Here is a 16,434-nt window from a genome sequence, read left to right as displayed (position 1 = left end):
TTTTACATCTTTTTTACATTTATTCGGTTAAAAATGTTAACTCTTCTAGCATCGAGATGATTTCGAGCAATATGATATATGTTTTCAATACTATGATATGGAAGCCGGGCAACAAAATGTAATATCTTGTATTTTCATTTAATTGAAAAAAGTATGTATTGTTTCAATGTTGAAAAGATTTTCTTTAATAAATTTGCATATTTATTTGTTTTTATTGTTACATAAAATTGTTTGAATTGGTTATATGATATACCTAATTGTATCTTATAAATAGATATCTTATATGTATTTAACTATTTAATATTTAAATGTATAAAATATCTATTTATAAGATAGAATAAATCTTCTATTAGAACATGTATCGAATTTGGCGTTGTATAGTTGGAAACAAAAAGCAACTTTAATAGCATTTAATTATTTAATTCTTTAAAACGTCTAATGTGGACATGTTTATTTATAAAATCAAAAATTAAAATAAGACAACTAATTTACATTCAGGATAAAACAACTAATATATACTATCAGACTATCAGTATCTTCGTTTTATTGAATATCTTTTTTTTTCTTAATTATTTAATAAATATCCAAAAACTGTTCTTGTGCTCAGATGTCTCCTATAAATCTGCAATTTCTCGTGTTTCTTACCAACTTTCAACTATTGGGTCTTCTTCCTTCTCAATTCTTTTTCAATTTCAAACGATCATCGTTTCTATTCAAGTTATACCAATTCCCCCCCTTTTTGGATTCAACTGAAATCCATAGACATGGATGACTACTACATGTTATGTCCGATAAAACAAACGGAGCATAAAAAAGTTATAACAATGGCGATTCCGGATATAACAACTAAGTTTTCCGTTCAAGAAAACAAACCACCTGAAAGACTTGTACGGATATCAATGACAGATCTTTATGCAACTGATTCTTCCAGTGAAGAAGAAGACGGAGGTTTCGTACGGCGGCGCGTAAAGAAGTATGTCAATGAGATTAACATACAAACAACGTGCAGAACTGCGGTGGAGGTTGAGAACTCCAAGAAGACGACTGGAAATAGGGAGTCAGGTCTTCAAGCTAAACATAAGCCAATGAAGACGACTAAAACTCCGGTGAACAATGGGAGGAAGTTCAGAGGGGTGAGACAAAGACCTTGGGGTAAGTGGGCGGCGGAGATTAGGGATCCGGCGAGACGTGTCCGGTTGTGGTTGGGGACTTATGAAACGGCGGAGGAGGCTGCCAGGGTGTACGACAACGCCGCTATTAAACTCCGTGGTCCTGATGCTTTGACAAACTTTAGCAATCCGCCGATTGAGGAAAACCCACCGCCGGTCAATATTCCGTCGACGTCCGGGTATGATTCAAGCGAAGAGTCGCACAACCTTCTCTCCCCAACTTCCGTTCTCCGGTTTAGTAGCACCAATAACGACAATAGTAACAGTCACTCAAAAGAAGCACTTGAACCGGTCAAAGAAGCTGAAGAGTGTCAGTCAACAAACCGGTTTGACCCAGTTAATGAGCTTGACCCGAATACTAATTTAGTAGTTGACAAGAAAGGGTTGGATCCTTTTGGAGATGAGCCGTTCTTGAATAATCTTTTCGATTTCCAATCACCCGACTTAACTCAATTTGGTGATGGAGCTCCATTTAATATGATGGGTAATGATTTCGGGTCACTTGACTCGATTGAGTTTGATAATTATGTTAGCTTATCGTTTTTTGAAAATTTCAAGGATCCAATTTATGATATTGGTTCACTTTCGACTTTGGAAGTGGAGAATTACTTCCAAGACATTTAAGAAGGCGTTTTTGGTTTAGATTGTTTTTGAAAAGATTTGAAGGTTGTTGGAGCCTTATAAACCATCAAATTTTGTGATAATATGAGATATATTTATATTTATATTTGATATAACTGCAAAAATATATAAGTCCTTTGCCTACTTTTTTTTTTTTTTTTTTTTTTTTTTTTTGAATTTGAGTCTTAAAGTTTCCAATTTGCAAAAAATATTTTTTTGGTATCATTTTATTATAGATTTGGTCTTTAAAATTAACAACAATTTGTCTAATCCACTTAAACCAAATAAAATATCAATTTATTCTTCATTTGGTGTTTTTTAAGAGTAAATTATTTTAGTCAATAAAGTTTATACATTTGGTCTTAGTTTTGTCTTTTTCTATTTTGGTCATTTTTAAGAGTAAATTTACCGTAAATTTTACACTATTGATCTTTATGGTTGAAAAGTCCATTAGATATACTCCTTACACTAGTTATTGTGATCCTTCATTAATCATTAAATATGCCTAAAATAATAAAAATACCCCTATTTTTGTCTATATTTTTAAGATTCAATTTAATTAATAAACAAAAGGTTCCACCAATATGCACCATCTAGACTTGACAATAGTGCTATTGAGAGCGAATCAACGTTCATTCAAACCCTTTTAATAAATTTAAAATTTAATGTAACCCCATGATTTTACATAAGCAAATTTATATCTTTATCCATCAAATCAACATATCTCCAAACTCTTCATAGGTTTTTTGAATAATCACACATATTTCACTTAATTCTTAAAATAATAATATTTCATTATTATATATATATTAAAGTTGTGGAAGAAAGGAATAGTAAAGTTGGGATACTTTGTTCAGGTTTGGTCTCTTGATTTACATATCCGGTCCCTGTACTTCTTTAATTAATTTATTCATGTCCTTTTGTTTGTGTTTCATTCAACTTTCCATTTTTTTGGCAAAATTGGTCCCTGTATTATTGTTGGAAGTTAGGAATACTAAATTTGGATGTTTTTTGGCAACTTTGGTCATTATTCTTTACCCATTTTCACACTTTTGGTCCTTGCAATCAATATTTTTACACTTTTTTGGAACCTTTTAATATTTAAAGTTTGGCCACAAAACTTTAACGGTTTACAACTTTGATCCCTTTTCTAAAAAGTTGCTAATTCCTACCCCTTTAATTCTTTAGCCATTTTCACACTTCTTGTCCTTGCAGTCAAAACTTTTACATTTTTTGTCCGGGGCAAAGCCCGTACTTTTCATCCTTGCACTTTCTATGTCTGTCATATTTATCAATTCGGAAACAACATTGAAAGCTTCTGGCCCCCGCGTAGCGGGGGTAACCTTTCTAGTTAATAAAATAAATGTTGATTTAGAAAATGCATTACATACTCAGGGACTTTCGATTGGAATTAAAATCACTATTGTAGTAGCTTTTGATTGATTTTTGACCATATATTTTAGTGATAGAGAATACCAATTGCAAACTTTATTCTGGTTGGTAATGAATTTGTTGAATAATAAATGAAATCGTTGATTGCTTTATGAAATATAAATAAAATGACATCATGATTCTTGGTAGAATATTGTAAGTCTATAAAATATAAACATATAACTCTAAAATTTATACGAGGTGGGTTATAAACGGATCAAATCGATGATGATCCATACTCGACCCTTTTAATAAAAGGGTTAGCTGGTACGGGTCGTTAATGGGTAAACAAATAAAAAACGATGCTCCAAACCCATATAATTCGTAAGAGTTTGGATCGGATGAGGGTCAAAATTCGCTCCATTGCCAGACCATCCCTCCCTTTCCTTTCATTCATCTTCTCTACAGGATCTCAATGATCGTTGTTAAAAGAAGATTAATGATACAAACCAAGAACTCATCTTCGAAGATACATTTGCAACAATAGCAAATGTCAATATTGGACTTGAGTTGACATGGGTTGGGATTTAGAAGCATAAAACATTGCATGTTTATTTTGATAATTTATGATGTTATTGTGAGTGATGCTATAAAATGCTCAAAGTAAATACTTCTTTTCCCTGCATGTTAGTTTCTTGAAACTTTATGATGATATTTAGAAATATTTTTGGCAGTTCACATTGTCCAAGTGATATTTAGTCATAAAAATGTTGGTAATTGGTAATATTTAGTAGGCTTCCTACGCTTAATCTATGTATTTTCGACATCTATTCATGATAGATGATCACAAAGGAGGATATATTAATGCAAAAATATTTAGAATGTAATGTCTATATAATGGTTTCACACCAATGAAGCCCAACCCAGTTGGGAAAGAAGTGTAGGGTTTATAACCATTGAGGAGAAGGTGGGGAGTTCGACTTCCATTGGTGGCCTCTCATGGGGAATTTTCTTTTGGAATCCCATTAAAAAGTGTTAGGGTTTGTCCTGTAAAGGAGCTCGAACCCGTGCTTCCACTATAAAAAGCAGAAGGGCTTCCGCTTAGTATTTGCCGTTCCAAAAAAAATATAGTGGTTTCACTTTTGACTATTGTTTTGATAAATGATTGTCGACCCTCTTATAATTAAAACTTAACTTTAATGTTTTAAGTTGAAATGTTGGGACCTTTTATATGCAAGTGATGTTTGAATATTTGGAAAAATGATTAAATAGTTTAGCTTATATGAGGGGTGTTTCAAAGATTAATGATACATAAAGCCTAAAACGAATCAACGATGTATTATGCTAAATAAGAGTGATAGCAACAATGATTGAACAAATCAAGATTAAGGACACATAAAACCAAAGTACAAATCAACGATCATATTTTGAAGTTAATTCGTTCTTAAGAAGGTAAAAAGGCAATCAAATTGAGGAGATCGACGAAGAAGAATCTGCCACATGGCTTTTATAAACATGGTAAATCTTAAGAACTTTCAACTTAACCAAATGAGTTGCGTCAAAAAATCCAAAACTAGACGAAAATAATTAAAAAACTACGATAATTAAGCTCTCTCATGGCTTCTATAAAATAAAACTGGCAAGAAAACGATAAAAAGGAAGAAATCTCCTATCAGTTGGACCATATTTTCTGATTAGCGGATCCGGGTAGAGATTCATTAAAGGTATGATTTATCAGAAACCGTAATTTTTAGAATTTGAATTGAATCATATTTTCTAATATTGCATTTAAGATATATTTGAGCCGGATAATTTTGGGTTTTGGGTTGAAAATTATCGGATTTATCTGATGATCGATTTTTTTTTATTGGAAAATATCTAGATTTTTTGAATCCGTATGTTTCTATGGACAAATTTTTGCATAACCGGTTCATATCCTTCAGATTAGATCTATTCGATTCGGGTATTTAAGGATTGAATGTTAAAAAAAAAAAAAAAAAAAAAAAATCCCCAAACACCTTTTTTGAATAAGGAAAATAATCTCGATCTTGGTTTATGCATATATAGATACAGGAACAAGGAGCTCTACTCTGAATTGTAGTTGTGTTGATTTGGGGAGAGAGAAAGAAACTATATAGGTTGGGATGTTTTAATTTTAGTGTTAATTATGTTAATTTTCAAAATTTATTTTTTAATTCTGATTTTACCCTTATGTTTTAATTGTAGAGTGAAAAAGAGTCACATTTGGTCCGTTTTCTAGTTAGTAATCTTAATTATTTAATTTTTAATTGTGATATCTCGTTTTCACTTTTTAGTATATATATATATATATATATATATATATATATATATATATATATATATATATATATATATATATATATATATATATATATATATATATATTCATTTAAAATTAAAAAGTAGTAAATTATAAAACTTTGTTGAAGTCGAATTGTGTTGTGAGGTGTCGAAGTGTCATGTGTCCTTCTTAGTATCGAAGTCTGTATTTCAGCTTTCGTTGTATGTTTTTCATCATGACACTTTTGTATGTCGAAGCTTATTAGTTTTAGCTCTTTCGTATTTTTTTGTTAACTTCTGTCATTCCTATAAATATAGATAGGTACTAGAGATAAAGTAACTTTTGGGCATTTCATGTTGTTACTCTATTCACTCTTGTAACCTTCAGAAGTTTAATTGAGCCATCCAGATTATATTTAATCTTGTGTTCTACATTCAATTCAAACTCTGAATTCATTTCATTTACTCGATCAATACGAACTACATTTGGTATCAGAGCAGGATTCTAGCAATTGATTTTTAATTTTCTCTTTGTTTCAAAAGTTTTTGAGTCGCTGTTCTAGATTCAAAAATATTCCGCACTTTTGATCTAGAAAATCTTTTCTAATCTATTGTTTTGATTCGATTATGCTTTGAGTTTGATAAATCGAGTGTTCGGTGATTGATTTCTCGAAGATTTACTTCTTAAATTCTTCTTTCTGGAGCTTTCATCAATTATGTCCGTACTTTAATGGCGAACTTCAACATGAACACGATGACTGGATTTTCTCATCTCCTCGGTCTTCAATCAAAATTTTGATCTTGATTCCTGAGTACTATTATCAATGGACTGATAGGATGGAAGATTATCTGACTAGGATCGATGAAGATCTATGGCGATGTGTCAAGAGTGGAAACGTTCTTCATTCGATGCTCGCTGAAATCGGAAATGCTGGTTCATCTGCTGATGTTGATACTCAAACTAACAAATACAAATCAAATGACAAACGTTGTACGTGTGAACTACGTGGATATCTTCCACCGGTGGTGTACAACTATGTTCGTGGATGCAAAACGGATAAAGAGATTTGAGATACTGTGAAAGATAAGTATCAAGGGAGCAAGAAGACGAAAAAAGTTATGTTAAGCAGTGTCTGCTTGAATTAGGAGAATTCAAACATAAGAAAGGTGAGAATATTGAACTCTACTATGATCGTCTGAATGAATTAATCTTCAAATACAGTCGATATGGAATCAATCGTACTACTTTTGAATTCAACTTGACTTTTTTAATGGGGCTTCGTAAAGAATGGTGTAATATCAGTTTGATGATTAAGATCCAACAAAGTTTTGACAACTTTTCTCTTGGTGATCTCTACAATGTTTTGAAGGCTCATGAAAGTGAGACCAAAGAAATAGCTGAAGAAACAAAAATGAATTTGGGAGGTCCTCTAGCACTGGTGTCGAAGGTGACAGTTAGAGAAGCTAAAGTCGAATCAGCTGAGAATGATGGATCAGAAGATGAAGGTCTGATTGTTAATTCTGATGACGAAACGGTGGCTTTTTACTCAAACAATAAAGTGAAGAAATTCTTCAAGAAGCCATTCAATTCGAAGTTCAAAGGAAAAAGTGATTTTAAGGGAAACTCATCAAATGCGAAGGGTATGAGAGAGGAGACGAAGGTAGAGATAAAAGATAACAAGTTTGAGGTTATGAAGCCAGAGAAGAAATTGAAAGGTGACTCTGGTTTCGATTGTCATTATTGTAATGGCGTGAACCATATGACAAGTGATTGCATGTTGAGGAAGAGAGAAGAGAAGAAAGAAAGAGTGAAGGATGAAGAATATTATACTGAGAGGCTAGAAGAGGTTAGAGCTAAGACGAAAAGGATGTCTTTGGTTGCAAGAGGGAATGGCGAAGGGGATGGAACATACCAAATATGGTCATATGGATCAGACGATGAGGAAATGCAAAACCCCACGCATGGAGCTATGTTTGCTAAGTATGAGGAGGAAAGTGAGGACGAAGAGAAGGTGACTGGCAAATGCTTCGTTTCTACTGGTGCCGAAAAGTCTCTAATGACTTCTAAGGTACGTACTCTTCTCGAATCCTTTGATATTGCTTTTAGTTCATATGAGGCTATTTTTTCTGATTTCGATAATACTCTATCTTGCTTAATGACATGCTTATTTCTGTCAGTAGAGATGCTGAGAAATCAAAATCGTTACTGTTAGAATCACAGAAAAAGTTGGAGTTGAAGATAAGTAGAATAAAGCATTTAGAATTTGAGCTTAAGAATGTTACTTGTGATAGGGATGGTTTGAGAATAGACAATTGTATTCTGCTAAAACAGAGAAACATTTATTGTAATTCTGCAAAGAGACTTTATGCTAAGTTGACTGCATTACATCATTCATCGGATATAAGCAAAGAACAACATAGGAAACTCTTACCTTTCTTGACTTTCGAAAGGGAAAAGATAGATTCGACTACCTATGACTTTGAGAAAAAGATTTTTCAGTTTGACAAGGTCCCGAATGACTCATATGCATATGGTATTGTTAAGATAGATGCATGTTTAGATGAAAATGATCTGGTTAATATTGTGAATAAGACTTTGACCAAAAACGAACAAATGAAAATTTTGCAAAAGACTGAACATTCAACATCTGACTCTCAAAACAATTTTCCTAATATCAAAGATGATTCTGACAATATCAGTGAAATTGAGGAGGAGGAAGTTGTTGATTGTTCTCAACTATCTGTCATTAATGTCACTTCGATGGCTAAGGGTAAAGAAATTTGTGATGATTCTTTGGTTAAAGTTGACCCTGACCAACCCTTAACATCGAAAGTTCGTGACTATGATCATGTAACCGTCGAAAATAGTCAAACTGATAGTGATGATGACGAATATGTTCCGAGTGAAACAACTATTCCAAGAGTTGTGTTGATTAAGTGTATGAGGATACAGAGACATTCCAAAAGGTAATGAAGGAAAAAGGTCCTCATTATCTCAAATTGAACTCTGTTATTTATCCAAACTTCAAATGCACAGATGATGTTGTCTTTCCAAATCAAGTGTTTGTTATCTCAGGAAATGGTGACAAAGTAAAACTGGAGATCAAAAAAATTGTTGTTGAGGACAACAAAGCAGTTTCGAAAGAAGGGTTTTTATCAACTCAATGTACCGTCGAAAACAATCTTAACAAAAACTCATCCACTTCTCAATTGCAAAAACCAAAAAGGGTTTGGGAAGTAAATAAAGAAAAAGTTATTGATGGCAAACCTTCAAATGAATCATTTTCTCAAAGCACAAAAGCTCAAATATTTTATGAACAAATTCAAAAGATTTCAAAAGATGAAGGAATTTCGATGTCTAAAGCAAGGAAAAAGGTTTATTGGTAAAATGTTGAGTATCGTAAGAAACAAAAAGTTTTGTTAACAAAATCATATGAACAGAAAAAGGCTGAACAAGTTAAGACTTCTTCTCAAAATAAGTATTTTCTTCAGAACAAACCCGCTTAAAAACAAATGATTTATCAAAAAGTCATTCCAAAATTCAAAAACCAAGTCAAAAACCATATGTTCAAAAACAAATAAATGATTTTTTTTAAAAAAAACAAACAACAAAAGACTTTTGTTCCTCATCAACAAAATGCAAGGTTTTCACAAAATAATTTTCATAGAAATGGGTTTTCACAAAATAAACAAAGATTTTTTCCTCAAGTTCAAAATCAAAGACGGTTATCAAATGAACAAAAAGTTTTTAATCGAACAAATGTCGGTTATAATAAACTTTTTCAAAGTCGCTACAAACCACATGCACAATCAACATTTCCAAAACGACACTTATATAAGCTGGAAGTCAATGGGAAGAGGAATGAACCATTCAAACCCACATAACCTCACTTTTCCAACCCCGTTTCAAAGCAACAAGTTTTGGACATCTGATGAGTACGTTGGGCGTACGTAGGAGTACGCTCAACGTAATGCATGAAGTTCTATTTTCCCTGCTTTGATGAGTTGTACGTTGTGCTTCATTAGGACGTATGCGGGACGTACAAGCTTGGTACGTAGGGCATACGCTTCAGTGAGCCTTCTTGATTTTGGGCCACTTTTTTGACTTTAGGGTTTGGGCTTATGTTGGGCCACAAGTATTGTTGAGATGGGTCATGGTTAGGTTTTGGGCCTTTATGGAATTGGGCCCATATTAGGCCTTGTGTGTCTCATGGACTTAGGCCAATTGAAGGAAGGGTAAAATAATATTTTACCATAGGAGTCGGGACTAGTGAGTTAAGTCCCGATTATGGTTTGTGACCCAATTATTGATTATGATTGTATTTGACTGGTTAGCGCGGGGATTCTCCGGTCCAGTAACCCGAGCAATAGTTGAAGTGTCAGCGGACCGAGGTGAGTTTCCTTCACTGTATCCGTGGGTCGAAGGCACCAATGTCGGCCCACTAGATTATGTTTGTAGTATGATGATTGTCTTCGTGACAATTACCTGTTATGCCTGTATCTGCTTGATGTTTCTGTGAATCTTATTGTTATGATTATATGTGTTAGTGGTAGAGCGTGAAATAGACCCGATACCGGTTGAAAGATACTGAAGGGAATGAAATAGACCCAGTACCGGTTGAAAGATACCGAAGGGGGTGAAATAGACCCAGTACCGGTTGAAAGATACCGATGGGGGTGAAATAGACCCAATATCGGTTGAAAGATACCGACGGGGGTGAAATAGACCCAATATGTTTTTGACCGTTATGTATGTATGGTATGGGGTATTTTGGGGGAACTTACTAAGCTTTGTGCTTACAGTTTATGTTTTTGGTTTCAGGTACTTCTAGTTCGAAAGGGAAGGGTCCGACGTGATCGCAGCGCATCTACCCATATTTCCGCAACCTATTGATTTTGGGATTGTACTCTGATAACTATTTTACTTTGACATATTCTTGAATGATTAAAAAGGTTAAAAGGTGTTTACAATTGAACTAAAAGTATAATTTTTTACCTTATAATTTTTTGGATGTTACATCGTACCTTCCGCATGCTTTTGGTTACTCGCCTTACGCACCGCTCATGCATTGGTGATGTGGGGGTATAGACGGAGATGTCGTCCTAACAATCAGTTTATTTAGGATATGTGAAGGCCTACACGACATGAATGAGATTACACTATTTGTCACGTATCGTCATGACATATCAAGGAAGATATGTCATTAAGCACAATCACAAATCGGTCTAACATCAGCCTGCACAGCCAGTTCACAAGATCCATGAACGCAGTTGGTGCATTCGTGAGCCCGAATGACATCACTACGAACTCATAGTGCCTATAACGAGCCCTGAAGGTCGTATTCTAAATATCCTCATCCTTAACTCTCATTCGATGATAAACCGATCTCAAATTTACCTTGTAAAACCAAGATGCCCCTAAAGCTAATCAAATAAACCGTCAATCCTCGGAAGTGGATAACGGTTCATAACTGTAATCTTATTCAACTCCATGTAATCTATACACATAAGGTGAGACCCGTCCTTCTTCTTCACAAACAGAATAGGGGATCCATAAGGAAAACTACTCTGCCTGATGAACCCATTGTCCAACCGCTCCTAAAGCTGTGTGGACAACTCTTGCATCTTAGGAGGTGTGAGACGGTATGGTGCCTTTGCCATCGAATCCGCACCCGAAACAAGATCAATCTGAAACTCCACCTGCCTCTCAAGAGGCACTCCTGAAAAATCCTTAGAAAATACATCAGGAAAATCCCAAACGATTGGCACATCATCAAAAGAATTCTCCCCCTCAACCCGGGTATCCATAATATAAGCCAGAAACCTTGAACATTCGTGCTACAAATATCTCCTACCACTCGCATTTGAACAAAATGGACAGACCACCCCATGCACACTTAGTATGAATAATCAGCTCTCCCCTACCTAGGGTTTGAACCCATACCAAGTGTCGCTCGCAGTCGATCATGGCTCCAAACTGACTAAGCCAGTCCATACCAAGTGGGCTAGGCATTAATGTTGATGTAATAGTCTAGGTTAACCTTTGTAACTCATTTTGAAATAATAAGAATGTATTATTTGAGTATTATGTGATTTATTCCTAATTGTTGTGACTTAATTGAATTAAGGATAATTTAAGCATTAAAAATAAAATGTTAGATAAACCCGATATCGATACATGAAGTTGTAGTGGTCGTGGCAAGGTTTCCGAATATATAAAGAATGCCGAAATCTGAGTTATAACGAAGAAGTTATGACCTGTCGAAGTTTCGCGACAGAACCGACACGACACTGTATGACGTAAAATACGAATTTAAGATAGAGTGATATCTAGCCTTAGTGATCTAAACAAAAGTCTTGGAATACGTTAAACCGAGAGTGTGCATAAAAAGAACGTCCAAATCTGACTTCGTATGAGGAAGTTATGATTTTTCTAAGTTTTGACTTAGCGGTATACAACCCAAATCTCGAAATTGAGATCGAGTGATATTTGGCCGAAACAATCTAAACGAGAATCGAAGATCTCGTCGTTAGTAGTCCAACGGTAAAAGGACAGATGAAAACGGACGTCGGATGAAGAAGTTATGATTTTATAACGGAGTTTTCCTGTCCCGGCCTACTAAAAATAATATAAAAAAAACAAAGTCAAAATTAGACGACGGAGTCTAAATGAAAGTTGTAGATCATAGTCTCACCTACGCGTGGATATAAAGAACGTCGAAAACGGAGCTCATATGCGAAAGTAATGAATTTTTGAAGTTCGAGGCACGCATACCAAAGCTTATCCGAAGAGTACGCCCAGCGTAACCGAAGTACGCCCAGCGTAAATCGGGGTTTCAGCCCCAATAAATAGAAGTCGTGGGCTGCCGAATTTGGTTGCTCATTTCTTTTTCTCTCACTCGTTTACCTCGTTTTACGTGCAAGCTTTACCCCCGAAGCCTCGGTATCATTCCTGACACCCGAAGCAAGTCCCGAAGCCCCGAGGATCCCGAGAAGTAAAATTTCCGAGCCGAAACTCTGCCCGCGAGAAGCCCGCTTTTCAAGAAAAGCATCCCGGTTTTTATCGGAAACGATTGTTTTAAGAGACGAGCTGATGTCCGATCATCGTGTTATCAAGTGAGTGTATAGTTACTTTCTTCTAACACATAAATATGAAGTATTTACTATGAAATACATGCTATGTGTTTATATATTGTTTGTTTATTTGAGATGGGTGTGGTATGAATGTTTTATATAGGTTTTAAATAAGTTAAACTGTATATACATTTTATATCTACGAATATGTTGGGTAAAACATGGTAGATAAATGATGAGGTATGAAAGATAATTAAGAATAATATTGGAAGACGCACTAAATAGAGAATCTCAAAATACTAGCAGATGCGCCTAAGAATAAAATTGGCAGATGCACCAAATAGTGAATGTCGTAATCCTGGCAGATGCGCTTAAAGGATAATGTCGGCAGATGCGCCTAATAGTGTATGTCGTAATCCAGGCAGTGGCGCCTAATAGTGAATGTCGTAATCCTGGCAGAGGCGCTTAAAGAGGCGCTTAAAGGATAAAGTTGGCATATGTGCCTTATGTAACAATGGAGTTTGTGCCAATTCCTTAGGTCAATCCTTAGGAATGAATGAATGAAGGATAGTTGATTCTTAGGGTAAAACCTTAAGAAATAAAGAAGATAATGGGGATGGGTAATTGGGTTGATTGTTTGATGACTGAATATAATAATTGTATTATTGTGGGTTGAAAACCCTATATGCTCACCAGGCTCCCAAGCCTGACCCACTTAGTTTTCTTTGTATTACAGGAAGTGGCTCGAGAGCATAAGTTGGTTGACATGACGAGAGATAATGGATTATAGGTCAGTAGTTATAAATAACTGTTGTAAGGTCTATTTTGATCTGTTTATGTTTTTGGTATGTATCGGAAAATGACATCCCGAGATTTTGTTATATAACAAAAATACATTTCTTTAAGAAATGCTTTGGTAAGTTTTTATCATATTTTGTTTTGGGAACAAATTCCGCAACTGTTTTCTTTACAAGATTACTCTGATTTTAAAACAAAGCATAAACAAATCGGTCTTTTCTGGCCGTGATTTTGGGGATGTCACAGGGTTAAAGGATTAATTCATTAAGTTATTTTGGTTAGTTCCTATGACATGGCGTCCTGCTTGCCACGACATGGTGGCGGGGTTCACCAATGATTGTTTTATCATGTAGTTTCCACAGTGCGGTCCATGGTTGCGTACGACGCGGTGGTTGGCCGTTGACTGTTGACTTTTGACCAGGTTAGCTTTTGGTCAACTTGAGGGATTTAGGTTGTAGACTAGGGATTTACCTTTAATTGATGTATATGTTGTTAGTTGTACCTATCTTTACTTCTCTGTGAGCTATGGTTTTGTCTGTTCGTCTATGAGGTGAATTTTCTCACTATACTACATATTGCAGTATCTGTCCTAGTGTTCTAGGATGTGGTTAGACTGTGGTGTGATGTTAGGAAGTTAGAGTTGTAGACTGTTACATGTGTTGTTGAATTGTTTGTTTATCTATGTTAGGCATATGTCAACATATTTGTGAAGGGTTGAGTCATTCTGATTCTTGCGGATGGCCAATAGTGTGGGCGACACAACTTTAGGTTGAGGGCCAGTAAAGGGGGTAAGTTGACGACAAGACCAGCACTAAGTGCTGTGAGTCAAAACATTTATATCGGATGGGTTGATGGCAAGATTAACTGAAGAGTTGTGAACCTAGACGTCTGTTGGATTGGTGTGGACCCTTTAAACATATATGTTGTGTGTACATTTTTGTATGTGGTATTTTGGGGAATCTCACTAAGCTTTGGCTTACAATTGTAGATTGAAATGTTTCAGGTACTTCAGTTAATCGTGGGAAGGCGAAGGCTTGACTGGACACATTCATCAAAAGCTTTTGTGATTCCGCATTTGTTTAGATACTCTAATTTTCTAGATGACTGTATTTTGAACCATATGAGATTTCTTTGACTTGGGTTTTGTGAAAATGGTGCTTTTATCTTAATTAAAAATGAAAATTCTGGTTGTGAAAAATAAGATGTTACACGGTGGCGGTTAGGGCTTAAAACCTTAGATCTCATACATTGTGCCCTATTTAAAGGAAATGATGGCTAGGGTTTCTCCCACCCTCAGCCTCCATCACGTCTAATATCAAAGAACCAAACCTTAGTTTTATTTTGTTGTCTTAGATCTTACTTTGCTTGTTTAGTGGACATTAAAGGAAGAAGGAAGTCATTATGGTGAAATGAATCATCTTGCATGCATAACCATCTTCTCTCGAGCATCTCTTGGATCATTTTAAGTCTTCAAGACTCAATCTTTGTGGTTTTGTCCTTTTAGATCTAGGAGTTTAGTTTATTTGGTTCTTATGGTGAAGTTTAAGTGTATGGTTTCAGTAAAGTTTGCAACTTTATTGATCCTTGAAGTCCTAAGAGTATTGTTTGTTCCAGATCTAGACTCGCATGATTGTTTTGGTGCCATGCATGAGGTTTTGGCCCATTTATCAAATTTTGACATAATTTGGAGTATGAAATGCATTGGACATCCATGTCCATAAATTTGGGATTTTTATGGACCATTAGGGTATCATTAACTTTTTTGGAAAGTATTAGTGGAGGACTTAACGAGAGCTTAACAAGAGGTTAGATATGCAAGCATCACCACGACATCGTCAAGTGCTAACCACGGCATGATGGGCAGATCCATCACATTTTTCTATCTTGGTCAAGATCACCGCGTGTCAAAGGTTTTGCTACATCGTGGTGGTCTTCTGGGTTGACTTTGACCGTTGGTCGTTTACTTTTTGACAACGTTAACTTTTGATTAACTAGATAGTTTTAGATGATATACTAATGTTTGACCTTTTAATTAATGTTAGGTGGTGTGTAGTACCAACCTTTATATTCTTACAAGTTGTGGTGTTAGTTTACTTCGACTGTGAGGTGAGTCTTCTCACTATACTTTGTAGTATGCTAGATTGTGTTTGTGATCTTGCATGAAAAACCATGGGTGAATAATGACCATTGTATAAAAAACCATGGGTGGACCATGACAATTTTATGAAAGACCATGGATGGACTATGATAATTGCATGAAGACTATGGGTGGACCGTAGTAGAAAAGACTGTAGGTGGATTGTAGCAACGAAAGTGAATGTAAGATTATGGGTGGACCATAGCATTCACATGGGCTGAAATATACTCATAGGGCGATGCCCAGTGTTATGTATGTTATGTGGTATTTTGGGGACCTCACTAATCTTTGTGCTTACGGTTTCATGTTTAAATGTATCGGGTACTTCTTGTAGCAAGGGGAAAAGCCCAACCTGATTGCATTGCATCCACCGGAGATTATGCATTTCTGTTTTTATGATTTCTATTTTGATGTTGTTTTGAAACTATGACGTTTTACTCTGATGATCTTTTAAGGCAATGACATTGAATGGTTTTTAGTGTCGGGTAATCTTGATGGGTTAAGTTGGATCACGATTATGGGTTCGAATGGGTTGATTCAGTTTCCTTATGCACAAGTTGGATAGGTCAGACTTAGTCTAATGAATGACCTGGTTTGAAGGGATTCAAATACGTAGATTTAGTAGTCCTATATTTGTGGTTCTTAGCTGATAGTTTTTCCTTTTTCTTAGTATGTTTAATAGTATAAATAGAGTAAAATTTCTTTTATTTGTATGTATGTATTTTCGATTTTCTATGAAAGAGATAATCTAGAAAATTGGTGTGTGCATGAGTGTTTTATTGGGCGTGGACCAACATTTAGTTGTTTAAAAATAAAAGTTTTATTTAGTTTTTTTGAAACGTTATATTATTCAAATTTACTTTTAACATTCATAATCCGTTGAAGACATATTCAATCTCAATCATTCCAAAAAATAGGTCTTATTTTTTATTATGTTTTTTGGTATTCAAAAAAAAGTATGAC

At 35.1% G+C, this 16,434-nt stretch overlaps 1 protein-coding gene across 1 annotated transcript; it reads left to right on the top strand.

The window, feature by feature from the left end:
• The first annotated feature begins 628 nt into the window (after positions 1-628).
• LOC145133554 (ethylene-responsive transcription factor CRF4-like) lies at positions 629-1,906 on the top strand. Its single transcript, XM_079068485.1, has one exon. The coding sequence runs from the start codon at positions 765-767 to the stop codon at positions 1,791-1,793; it is 1,029 nt and encodes a 342-aa protein (XP_078924611.1). The 5' UTR covers positions 629-764; the 3' UTR covers positions 1,794-1,906.
• Positions 1,907-16,434: the final 14,528 nt, after the last annotated feature.

Source organism: Lactuca virosa, chromosome 8, assembly GCF_052849685.1.
Source record: "Lactuca virosa cultivar CGN04683 chromosome 8, Lactuca_virosa_CGN04683_v6, whole genome shotgun sequence".
NCBI classification, from domain to species: domain Eukaryota; kingdom Viridiplantae; phylum Streptophyta; class Magnoliopsida; order Asterales; family Asteraceae; genus Lactuca; species Lactuca virosa.
The sequence above is the reverse complement of the archived record's forward strand: the minus strand, read 5'-3'. Positions and strand labels throughout refer to the sequence as shown.

Coding starts and splice junctions, on each gene's coding strand:
- LOC145133554 (XM_079068485.1), top strand. CDS start 765: ATGGATGACTACTACATGTTATGTCCGATAAAACAAACGGAGCATAAA.